This window comes from Myxocyprinus asiaticus, chromosome 29 (assembly GCF_019703515.2).
Source record: "Myxocyprinus asiaticus isolate MX2 ecotype Aquarium Trade chromosome 29, UBuf_Myxa_2, whole genome shotgun sequence".
Taxonomy (NCBI): Eukaryota; Metazoa; Chordata; class Actinopteri; order Cypriniformes; family Catostomidae; genus Myxocyprinus; species Myxocyprinus asiaticus.
Genome location: NC_059372.1, coordinates 40,639,669 through 40,652,953, shown reverse-complemented (window position 1 = coordinate 40,652,953; position 13,285 = coordinate 40,639,669). Strand labels below are relative to the sequence as shown.

Here is a 13,285-nt window from a genome sequence, read left to right as displayed (position 1 = left end):
CTTGATCTCCCATGATCAAAATACATCAGCACTGCACTTTATTACCCTTACTCTTATATCTCACACCGGACTGTCATAAATTATATTATTATTGTTATATTATGTTCTCTCTTAACAACTGACTATCAACCGACAGCCTGAATGTCAATACTGTACATTCTATATATATATATATATATATATATATATATATATATATATAGATATAGATATAGATATACTTTTTTTAATATATTTTTATTTTTAATTTTCATTGAATAATGTGTATCTATATAGTAAAAAAAAACAAAAAAAAACAGCGTATTGTATACTGTACAGTGTATGCTATTATTTGTATAGTGTTGAGTGTAATTATGTGTATAACAGATGTTTAAATTGTGTTGTGTTAATTTGATGTTATTGTAAATTGGTATATATCTCATCACTGTCACGACTGCTATGTTGATCGGAACTGCACCCAAGAATTTCACACACCATTGCACTTGTGTATACGGCTGTGTGACAATAAAGTGATTTGATTTTGATTTGAACTAAATGCCCTCCTTTGCCACAACTGAAACACTTCATGGTTTCAGTCATGGCAAAGATGACATAATCGAAACCCATCAATTGTGAACTTGAAAGATACGTTCAGCTCTTCAACTCCTTGTTTCAAAACCTTAAACACTTGTTTGATCGAGACAACATGCTTCAATAGTGGAGACTTACATCCTATGGGTAATTTTTCAATGCTAAAACAAAATGAATGTAGCATCACAGTTTACGTTCTAAAACTTCATCTCTGATAATCGAGGGCACGTTAGACAAAGTAATATTCCATGCAGGATTAACAAGGGGGAAAACGGGTATCTGTGTGTTTTTCAATATAATTCCTTGTTCAACAATCTTGTTCACCTTTTCTATCGAATCCAAGAAAATTACCATAGCACTGTTCATTCGGGAGGCTGATTTTATACTTCCGTGCCCAATCATGTCTCCAAACGCAAGACTACATTCCTCCACAGAACACTCGACACCATCCAGCACTTTAATTCCATGCCGCCGGGTCAGCTTTTTATTCCCCCTTACTATCAACAATGTGTTCTTATATACAGCATAAAAGAAAAAAAGCACCTTTGTGAGAAAAAAAAGATCCAAACTAACTGTTAGATTTGAAACACAGACACTCTCACTGCCATGCTCCACTTGCTCCGCCACACTCGCGCATGCGCACAAAGAGAGAGAGAGACAGTTAAGGCCTTGTGGGGGTTTGTTTACATTTTGACATTTCGGGATTTTGAAGAAAAATCCCAAACAGCAACCCTAAACCATGTCTGTAGAATCCACCATTTTCCTGAACGCGGAATTGTTCCACGATTCGCCTGTTTTCAATTTCCGGTGTCCAGTGTATTCACCCTCTTCAGCATGTCTTCATAGCTGGTAAAGTATTAAATTTGTAGAAATGGTCAAAAAACATGTGGCTCTATAGTGCCAATACTTCACAGAGTCAAGATGACCGTTTTCTTTTTTTTACAGTGCCTCATCCGAGTATGTAGATGACATGAAGCAGTACCTCTGCTCCCTATACGCATATTACGCAGTCTGCGTAGGGTAGTAACTCCCTAGGGGGGCACCAGAAATGCCACCGACTGCCCTTACTTGCACGTTATACATTATTCAAGGACCCGAAAGCTGTCAAGGAACAGACGATTGCCTTGCGCTTGCACCACGCATCGCATTGCATCGCACATCCCCCCCCCCCCCCCCAACATTTTTTGGTTGAATTTACAGCAAAAATAATAAATCAATTATTATATATTGTTACTGTGAAACAAAAATTACTTATACCATGATATAAGATTTTGATCAAGCCGCCTACAGAGTGTGATATTAAACTGCTTCACATAAAGCTTTGAAACAAATGCTAACAGCAGAGGCAATGAGAGAGGTGTATGAAGTGAGTCGTTTGTTATGTCTAGCTATGTTGATGTGCGTGTGCAGTTTCAGAGATCTGAAAACAACAAAGAGTGAAGAGATCAGTGTAATGAACCTTAGACAATAATAAAACACAAACTTACATGTGTGCTTGCACAAACCTGTCTCTCACATGGGAATCTGAATCACAACCCATTTTTACTTCCATATTGTGATGTCTTTCCAAGTAAAACAGGGTAATCAGCAAGAAAAAATGTAGGGCGGGACATGATTTTAATTATTGGGAAATGATTGGATTGTGAAAAGTGGGTGTTTCATACCAGAATGGAGGGATAGAAGAAGTTAAAGGTATTTTTGAAGTCAACTAAAAAGGAAAGTAATTTCCTTATTTCAAAACTTATTACATTTTGATAAAATATTGCAAAGACAATTTTTTTTTTTTCTCAGAATAATGTGTACTGATAAATCTTACACAATAAGACCAGAAATGTATGTTTAGAGAGTAAATAGGATCCATTTTTTATTTCATGTTTTCTTTAAAGGGCGTTCACACTGACTCTCGCAGACAAGAATTGCTTGAGAAAGCATTGCGATGCATCTGTGAATTACATTTCCACCAACCCTTCATACACAGTGCACTCTGATGAAGTTGAGTGCATGAGCTGTTGAAAATCTGATGGAACAGACGCTGTTTTTCATCACACGACATTTCTGTCCCCATCTCTATGTGGATAAATCTGTGTCTGTGTTTTCAACATGATGTAGAGCAAATGTGCTTATTTCTGCTTGACCTTTTAGGAAATGCAGGTCTGATTAAGCCATTATACAGGGGTCCAAGTGTTTGACCTTTGACCTTAATCAGGAAGCCCTGCTGATCTTATATTTCCCCTGGTGTGAATGTGTAATTGCACCTCTCAGGGGCTCTTGTGTTTTGTTGTCTGTTCAGTGTCAGCTGACACCTGGAGGCTTTTCAACATATAATTCAATTCATTCCCCTTGTGATAAGATATATTCCAAATGTAAATGTATGTTTTATGATTTCACATTAAACAGTTGACACTGGTGGTGTCTTATACAGTTTTAAGGCATGAGCACATATTGTATTTAGCAGTAGGATTGATTGAAAATGAATCAGCTAAACTTTGTTTGCTGCTAATAGGGATGTGCATTTTGGTTTAAAAGGAAGAACTCGCCTGGTGTGTGTGCACTTCTCCAGAGTGCTGTCTCTGCCCTGTACAGAAAGTCATGGTGCACTGTGTTGGAGCTTGTTGCTGTGATGATTCAGACCGCAAGGTACCACTGAAAATCATGGCATAATCAATCTCAAAATTAAAATTAAGGCCCCTCTTTGACACGTTTGTGTATAGTTATCACAGAATTTTGAATTTAGTGAAAAGTCACATCACGCATAGTCTCAGCCTCAGTTGGCATGCTCACGAGCCACCCACGGTCCGTTCTTTAACCACCTGTTGCTTTTAGCACACAAAACTGGAAAATGCTTTCTCGATCAACTCAGCACAAACCTGATTGTCTGGTTCGATGGAACTTCCTTGAGTAGACACACATAGGACGTTTAATCCGAGTTAAACCAAGTTGTGTTCACAAGGTTCGGCGTTGATAGAATGAGCGCTTTTGAGGACAAAATAATCAGTTGCCAGGTTAGGTGACATAAAATTCTTTAAAGACAATCAGAGTTTTGTTTGAGACATGTTGCAGAAAGTAAAGCGGATATCCACAAGCAGAGCTACTTTGTTTACTTAGTTATGTCTGTGAAATTCTCTATTATGAGGTTTTTTGTTCTGTACTTAGACTCTCAACACATTTTCTGCTATTCTCCCATGTGTTTTCTGTGCAATCGCTCGCAGAGACTCATGCACCATTATATAAATTATTTGTTTCCCCATGTCAGTCTTTTATTATAGTTTGTATGATACACTATATTGCCAAAAGTATTCGCTCACCCATCCAAATAATTGAATTCAGGTGTTCCAATCACTTCCATGGCCACAGGTGTATAAAATGAAGCACCTAGGCATGCAGACTGCTTCTACAAACATTTGTGAAAGAATGGGCCGCTCTCAGGAGCTCAGTGAATTCCAGCGTGGTACTGTGATAGGATGCCACCTGTGCAACAAGTCCAGTCGTGAAATTTCCTTGCTACTAAATATTCCACAGTCAACTGTCAGTGGTATTATAACAAAGTGGAAGCGATTGGGAATGACAGCAACTCAGCCACGAAGTGGTAGGCCACGTAAAATGACAGAGCGGGGTCAGCGGATGCTGAGGCGCATAGTGCGCAGAGGTCACCAACTTTCTGCAGAGTCAATCGCTACAGACCTCCAAAGTTCATGTGGCCTTCAGATTAGCTCAAGAACAGTGCGTAGAGAGCTTCATGGAATGGGTTTCCATGGCCGAGCAGCTGCATCCAAGCCATACATCACCAAGTGCAATGCAAAGCGTCAGATGCAGTGGTGTAAAGCACGCCGCCACTGGACACTAGAGCAGTGGAGACGCGTTCTCTGGAGTGACGAATCACGCTTCTCCATCTGGCAATCTGATGGACGAGTCTGGGTTTGGCGGTTGCCAGGAGAACGGTGCTTGTCTGACTGCATTGTGCCAACTGTGAAGTTTGGTGGAGGGGGGATTATGGTGTGGGGTTGTTTTTCAGGAGCTGGGCTTGGCCCCTTAGTTCCAGTGAAAGGAACTCTGAATGCTTCAGCATACCAAGAGATTTTGGACAATTCCATGCTCCCAACTTTGTGGGAACAGTTTGGGGATGGCCCCTTCCTGTTCCAACATGACTGCGCACCAGTGCACAAAGCAAGGTCCATAAAGACATGGATGAGCGAGTTTGGTGTGGAAGAACTTGACTGGCCTGCACAGAGACCTGACCTCAACCCGATAGAGCACCTTTGGGATGAATTAGAGCGAAGACTGCGAGCCAGGCCTTCTCGTCCAACATCAGTGTCTGACCTCACAAATGCACTTCTGGAAGAATGGTCAAAAATTCCCATAAACACACTCCTAAACCTTGTGGAAAGCCTTCCCAGTAGAGTTGAAGCTGTTATAGCTGCAAAGGGTGGGCCGATGTCATATTAAACCCTATGGATTAAGAATGGGATGTCACTTAAGTTCATATGCGTCTAAAGGCAGATGAGCGAATACTTTTGGCAATATAGTGTACATCTCCGATAACCCCACTCCTAAACACCCTGTAATGACAAAACCGATTGTGATTGGTCACTTAAGATGCTAGATAGATGACTTTTCCTCTCTAAATGGGCAGTTTTTGGCCAATTGAAGCTGCTATAGAACCTAGACCTTTGCCGTAGTCATAGAGACTATATTAGTACAGCAGTTACTCAACGAGTAAAGCAATATACTGTAGAACAATCGTAAATTGTACCTGTTCTCAACCTAAGCTCAGGCTCCACTATTCACCGTAATGGTAACCCCCAAATATGTTAACTTTAGCATAAACTGTTGTGAAATAACACAACCAAACATTAAACACTGCCAACTCTCCTCGTTTACATTCATCTTGCACAAAGACACATTAAAGCTACACTATGCAACTTTTGGCCCTCCGCAAGTAACAAGCATAAAACTGCAAGTTACTTGCGGAGAAATATCATTTTGGTAATTACGTGAGTTGGACTTCAACTCTACTCTTCTGCGCGGATGAATCTGATGGTTTGTGGAGTACCAGTGTAAAACTGGTTACACGTGATCATCTTATCAGAGCGAATGTCACAAACGACAACAAAACTCACCCCTTCCCCATAAAAAATAAATAAATAATGAAAAAAAGAAAAAGACGGTTATCCAAATATGTCTTATGAGCAGGTAAGTAGCATATCTTACACTGTTGTTTTGACTCATTGAAAACAGTTGTTTTTGTCACAGTGTGTCACTGTTGTGTTTCCAAGGACTCCTATTTTGATATAGTTTTTGTCTTCTGCCCTCTGTTTTCCACGAACTACATTTCCCACGGTACACTGCCCTCATCATAGCCATCTGTTCCCCATCATCCTCAGCTGTTCTCCATTCCCTCATTTACCCCTGCTTGTATAAATACCCTCTAGTTTGTTCCCTCTTTGTCAGTTCTTGTTTGTTGCTTTATGAGTTCATGTTTGTTTGTTCCACTATCATCATCATCATCTTCATTAAAAGCCTGCAGTTAGATCCAGCGTCTCTCATCTCAGCAACTACTTGTTACAGTTTTAAAACAAATAGCTTTACAAAAGTTAGGCAATGATGACATTAGACAACAATTGCTAGTCATAGCAGATAAAATCAAACAGTAGAATTTATTATAACTTAGCAAGCAGGAAAATAGACCAAGGTAGTAACTGGTTTAGAGTTTGGTATTGTTACCAGCATAAAGGTTTAATTTTTTTCCATTGTCCGTCCTTCCTCGAAAATAAAATTGAAAGCCCTGCAGTACGACAATCTATAATAAAATGGCCCATTAGAGTGGCTAACGCTATCTTACAAACTACCGTGCTAAGAAATAAAATATCTTACCTGTTTATCAAGAAAAACTCCATCTCTTGGTGAGTTTTAAATTCTTTAAGATCTCGAGTTGTAGCCACCTCTGAAAAGCCAATCCAATGTTGTTTCGTGTTTTAAAACGTGCTCTGTCATTTTCCCTTTTTGCTTGCAGACTCTTTTTGGTTCGAGGTTTCTTTTTTTGAAAATGGGTAATTCCCAAGAGGGTTGCCTTTTTGAACTATTCATGGTCCATGTCGCTCATCTGTTGCGGCTACAAGTTTTCAGCTTCAAACTACTACCACACCTATCACCGCACATAAACGTGCTGTAGAAGCTGGGCCTTCTTTTCTTTATTTATGGACATGATGTAAACATGCACGGAAGAATGACGGAAGTATGCAGTTTCCTGCCAAATCTGTCCCGACATCTCTAAAATATAAATCATCATTATTGGGTTACCATAGTGAATTGGGGTAAGGCAAAAACATGGTTTGGAAGACAGATTGTTTGTGTACTTGCTCATTAATTACATTTTGTTCATTTCCAACAAAAAAATCTTAAATAGTGTAGCTTTAAATAACACTTAATTTTAACATTTACTCTCCCTGTTGTGTACCAGGCAAAGTATGCTGGGAAATAGAAATATACAGCACAGTTTCAGTTAAATTTATGTTCCTGTAAAATTTGTTCTCAAAACAATAATAAATTCAGGTTACTTTAAAGGTGTACGTTTCGTGAACTCAGAAGAAAAAGTTCTAAATACTCATCAAGGTTAAGTTATTTGAACTAATTTGTATGATAAATTTTTCTCTACTCAAAACAATTATTTTGAGCATTAGGGTTTACAGTGTAAGTTTAGTTCAAGTATGGTTATTTAAATCTATTAACTATGAAGATTGGTATGTAACAGCCTACAAATGGAAATCTTGTCTTGAAATCTCTATAAATGATTTTAAAAACTCTTATTCGTTAACTAAGACTGACTGGAAAAGTCATGGAAATTCATTGGATCGAAAGGTGCGGGAATCCTAAGAAATTTTGGGAAATATATGATATGATGGCTGATATCAGTTATCACAACCTGGCATGAAGAAGGGATATACAGGTTTAATTGAGAAAAACATGCCCAACTTCAAATATCACAACAAAAAAAAGATGATATTGGCTGATACGTATGTGTTGACTGATATATCATCAGTGTTGGGTAGATTACTTTTGAAATCTGGTACAAATTACACAACAGAAATTTTAATCAGTAGCATACTCTTTTAGACAACACTTTTTAGGTAATCTAATCTGATTACTTTTGATTTAAGTATTGCATGTTTGGATGACAATTTAATTTAAGTGTATTTAATACCAATTTTCACTCTTTCATTAAACATAAATTAACATGAAATCAAACAACAATTTGCTATTTGCATCGACTCTTTGTGAATCAAGACTGATAGGTAATGTAATCTATTTGTAGTCATGTAAACCTAAAAAGTAACTGTAATCATAGTGCGTAAATTTGAAAATGTAAACTTGATTTTTGTAATCTGATTATGTAATCCAGATTACATGTAGTCCATTACTGCTCAGCACTGTATCCCTATTAAAGAGACAAAAGACGGATCTGCAATGAACAGGGACACAAACTCCTGTTAGTTGACTGTTTGTTTCAACAGGATGGAGAGAATATTTTCTATCTGGCTGTGGATGACATTGAGATGGATACAGAGCTTCTGATTGGTTACCTGGACAGTGACATGGAAGAGGAAGAAGAGGATGATGAGGAAGATGAGGACTTCAAAGATGAAAATGAGAACAGTAAAGACACCAAACACCTCAGCACAGAAACAGGTGTGTGTGTTTGTGTGTGTTTGCAGGGTTGTCTCCTAAAGGGTTTTTCCTGTACGAGAATTGTTGTGCTGTTATTAGTAATATTCCTATAGTAGTGATAGACTGATATATCAGCATTACTTTGGCCATTGAAAAACTCAGTTGTAAAGTAAAGTATAGCAAGCATGTGTGTGTGTGCATGTGTGTGCGCGTGCGTAGAGTTGGTGATCAAGAAGGAAGATTACCCATGTCTACTGTGTGAGAGCAGTTTCCCTGGTGAAGACGTGCTAGCTGAACATCTACAGAGTCTTCATCACAGAGGAAGTGCCGGAGACAAAGAGTTTAAATGCCGTTCATGTGGAAAAGAGTTTCCTGTCAAACAGGCCCTGCAACGGCAGTCAGTACCACACACACACATACAGTTCATTAGTGTTTCATGTGTAGTAATGCTGAAGTATTGTTGTTTGTTTTGTAGTGTTCTTCACTGTACTGAGAGCTTGGCTTCATCAATAGACCCTTCAAAAGCTCATCAGTGTGCTCTGTGTCACAGCACCTTCTCTTCAGAGTCCAGGTACATCAAACCTGGGTCGTCAGCTAGTTTACCCTAATCATATCTTACCAGTATCACAATAGCAATTATTTTCTATGGTTTGTTACAAATAAAGTTGAATGTTCACCCAAAAAATGAAAATCAAATATCCCTTTAAACTATAATTATGTGTGTGTTTGTAGTTTTGAGCAGCATAAAGAGGCGTGTAAAGGAGATGACCGGTTCATCTGTAAGGCTGAGAGCTGTGGCAAAAGATTCAAGAGTAAAGATGTCCTGAAGAAACACAAAGTCAACGTACACACAGGTGAGTTACACACACAAACACACACACACACTGCTTAAGCTAGTGTGAAATTACTGCACAGTAATGAGAGTCTAATCAGCAATTGTTTAACATCTTCATTAATCTGTTCATTTCTGATCCGCTGTCATCCCCTTCGTCTGTCAGATAAACATTAAGTGCTTTCTATCTCTCTTTCTACACTCATCTTTTCAGCACTCTCTAGCCCTGTCTCTCTGCCAGAGGCACAGACATCTGAGAACATTACTCAAAGAGCCATAATCGGCTATTGAAAGCATGCATCAGAATGTTTTCAATATTATTGTCATTAATTGTAATATGACAGTTTGGCAGCATGCAAGTAAATCAGTCATATCAGTGACTAAATCCAACACCAGTTTGAGTTTCACTAAGAGCTTGTGGAAATACTAAAAGCTACATACATGAGAGAGATTTGCTATAATAAGAGTGTTTAAAGGATTCATATTATGGATTTAAGTATGTATTTAAAAAGTGTATTTAAGGCTTTTCTTTTCGATGAGAGGAATGCTCATTTCAACCAAAGAGCCATTTTAGCCAAGTACGCAAACAAATCGTTCAATCAGATGGCTCTAAGGTGCTCAGTTATGTTAAACTGACCCCGTTCAGACGCATTTCAGAGGGATATAAGGATGCTAAGTGCAGCAATACAACATGGTGACTTACAGATATTCAACAAATAAAAAAGGCTAAATAACTATAACATCTTATTGCACAAAACTATAAAAGTAAGAAATAAGAAGGGCTCCAAAAAAGAATGGCACAAAACTGCTTATGCGCATCCTGAACTCACTTCAATGACACACTTCAATGTAAACAGAGAGCTTGGGAGTCTCAGGGCGATCCTCGCTGCGCATTCAAAAGCACAGAACTGCTAGATAATACTGCAGGTAAACATCTAGTTCATGAGTTTTACCTCTTCAACTCTGCGGACCTGCTGGCTGGTCCAAAAGGGTTTCCACCCTAGGGTAAAAAAAAAAGTTTATCCTTAAGTCTCCAAATACATATGGGGTACAGTTTGAAAGATTAGAATCTGAACTTTTCATAGATAACATTTGTTACATAAAATAACAAAATAAGGCCTGAAAACATTCATGTCACAAATCAGCGCCACCTAGAGGTCATGTGGTATAAATATTAATATGAATATTAAAGTCTTTCAAATAGCACATAAATAGACATATCATATATCAAATGAAAGCTCTCATTCTCAGGAATGTGACTGTTTATTGTGTTGCCCTAATACCACAGATTGAAAGATTTTTAAAAGAATCACAAAGTGAAATATGATTTCTTTAAGTCATCAAATACAAATGTCTCTTTTATGCGCTGATCACTGCTAATCCCCATATAGCTAAAAATGTAATATCTGCTTTTACCTTAGGTAGTTGTCTAAAAAAAATTCAAATTTTTTCTTGTCTGTTAGCTTGCCTGGGTGAATAATCAAATGTTATATCTGAGATATCCAGAATAAAATATGCAGTCCAGCAGGAAAAGTATGCTAAATAAATCATTGGAAATATATGTTATTGACTATTGATGATAAAATGTTATACATCATCGCAAAAGGGTAGAATCTCAGCTTTCTAATGACACCTAGACTGATCTTCTAGTCCACTCAGAGTCCGAGATGTTTGATGAAACAATGGGGGTGGTGTGTAAACTGAAAATTAGACTGAATGTCTATGGACAAGCACATCTGTGAGGGCTAAAATGCATTAGAGCACCACCTAAATTTGAGATCTGCATTTTGTGATAGAGGTCAAATTCTATTTTTCTAGTACTTGCTGCCATCTAGTGGAAAGTCTTTTTGGAGGGAGATGGAGTGAACAGAACCAGAATCACATGCTTACAAGTTAGGACCAAAAAAAAAAATAAAAAAAAATCTATATATATATATATTAGTGCTGTCGAAGTTAACGTGAAATTAGTTTAACGACACTCATTTTTTTTAATGCCATTAACATGTAATATGACCCTTTGAATAAACTGTAGTTCATGAGAAGCGAGTCAATTCGCGCAAACGCCGCTAATAGATTGTCACATGCATTGATGGTGGGAGACATTATGCTGATACCTGCGCCAAGCATTTTATCAATGTAGCACAGCAGTAAAACATGCCTGCAAAGCACAGATTGAGCTCGGAACTTTGTAACATGATTGCAGCGGCAAGACAGCTGCCATTTGAACACCTGTCTTGCACTGCGAGGTGTGGTATGAAAGTTGCGAGGCATGGTGCGAGCGCGAATTGAAAGTGTGAGCGCGAGGCGATCATCTGTGTTCCGCGACTGCTACTGGGTCCTTGAATAACGTATAATGTGCCAGTAAAGGCAGCCGGTGGAGTTTCTGGTGCCCCCCTAGGGAGTTGGTGCCCTACGCAGACCGGCTAACGGAAATCCTACTGCTATCTACAAGGTTCGGACCGGGGTCTAAAAGGAGTTTTGGATGTATTTTGCCCAGAGTTGTCAATTGTAAATGATAGTGCAGACTTATATGCATAAGTGGCGCAAATAGTCACATGACCAGAGCTATTTAATTCCACTGTGCTCCTGGAAAGATTATGTCTTTCAAAACTCGAATAAATCCTGTCATAATACACTTACAACTACCATATTTTGTACATAATTTGAATTGAGTTGTGCTGTGTTCATTTTCTGTTGTTCAACTCTGTTGGTGGGGTAGGTTTTGTGTGGATGACTGAAAAATACATCTGGATGACGCATATTTTGTCCACTCATGTTTATAAAGATATTGCGATTAATCGCGATTAACTACAAAAAATTATGTGATTAATCACGATTAAATATTTTAATCGTTTGACAGCCCTAATATATATATATATATATATATATATATATTGTAACTAGTGCCCGACCGATATATCGGTCGGCCGATATTAGCCTTTCACCGATATATCGGTATCGGCATATATTTTACCGATATGTGCCGATATGAAAACTTTTTTTCAGAACATATAATGCAGAAAACAATGCTTTAGAATTGTTGTCATAGCGTAGTTTGTCCAGCAGAGTGCGCTCCGACTCCATTGTTTACAGAGCTGACTCTGAGCTGACGGTGGTTCTGCAGACAGGGCGGAGTTAACAGTGTGGATTTGAGCAGTCTCTCTTCCTTAAATTGCTAACTAGTTTGTGAAATACATACTGGAAAGTTAATAAAAAATGACCCCATCGTTTTATAGAACTAATATAATGTTAACCCTGTCCCTGACAACCATGTCACTCATGTTTATCACATCAGTTTGCTGTTAGCCAGCTATATTTTGCCAATATATATTGTGTCTGGTGAGTGTTGATTTCATGCTTTGCTGTTACCTAATTGGTGAGACACAATGCTGGAAAGTAAATAAAGTCCATCTTTTACTCTCTGTGACAAGGAGCTTACAGCTAACTAGCTAATCACGTAGCTACTTTAATTGTTGTCAGCGTGTAAACGTATTCACTAGGGATGTGCGCTACGACTAATTTGACTGTCGTTTAAATGAAGTTTAGTAACAGACTAGTCGACTACTCTAAAGAGAAACCAACCTTAGAAAACAGTAAAAAAAAAAAGAAGTGTTTATGCGACCCATTTAAAATACTTAATTTATTCCAAATTCGATGCTAAATTCCACTGAAAAGGGGCATTTATCTGCGACGTGCTCGCCGTGAATTATGATTACTGTACATTAAATATAGATTCACGCATTCACTGAATCAACATTAGTGAATATTTAATAGACATATTTATTGAAAACAATTGAATGAATAGTGCAGGATCAAAGGAACAACCATTAAAAGCCTGTTCTAAATGGAAATCACCAAGTAAAAGTTACTTAACATATTAAAACAGTCAGGACATTGTTGAAAATATTTAACAGGTAGACTAAGCCAAATCTATGAGAGAGAAAAAATGCTCTGAAAAGTTGCGTGTATTTCAGGATGTGTAGTCATGCATTAGCCATTGATCTAATATGACAGCTGTTTGTAAAGAATGTCAACCAATAACAGTTATGATGTAAAAAATAAATAAAACTAAAATAAAAAAATAGTAGCTATATGATAGAAAAAATAGGCCTGTGATGTAGCCTGCAATAAACCTAATGTATTCTAAACATGACGTGCACACAGAATAAAAGATAGTTTAACCCGTTCAGCAGTCGGCACCTCGTTGAAAATAGCCTTCTT

General features: G+C 38.0%; 1 protein-coding gene across 2 annotated transcripts in view; it reads left to right on the top strand.

Moving 5' to 3' along the window:
* The window catches only part of LOC127420033 (PR domain zinc finger protein 5-like), a 147,541-nt gene that overhangs the window by 17,014 nt on the left and 117,242 nt on the right, over positions 1-13,285 (top strand). The window contains exons 4-7 of one of the 2 annotated variants that reach the window (XM_051661967.1): positions 8,079-8,253; positions 8,452-8,629; positions 8,708-8,803; positions 8,965-9,086. In XM_051661967.1, the coding sequence (XP_051517927.1) occupies positions 8,079-8,253; positions 8,452-8,629; positions 8,708-8,803; positions 8,965-9,086 (571 nt within the window). Of the gene's footprint in view, positions 1-8,078; positions 8,254-8,451; positions 8,804-8,964; positions 9,087-13,285 lie in introns of both variants that reach the window. The other variant, XM_051661966.1, reaches the window with a different exon arrangement.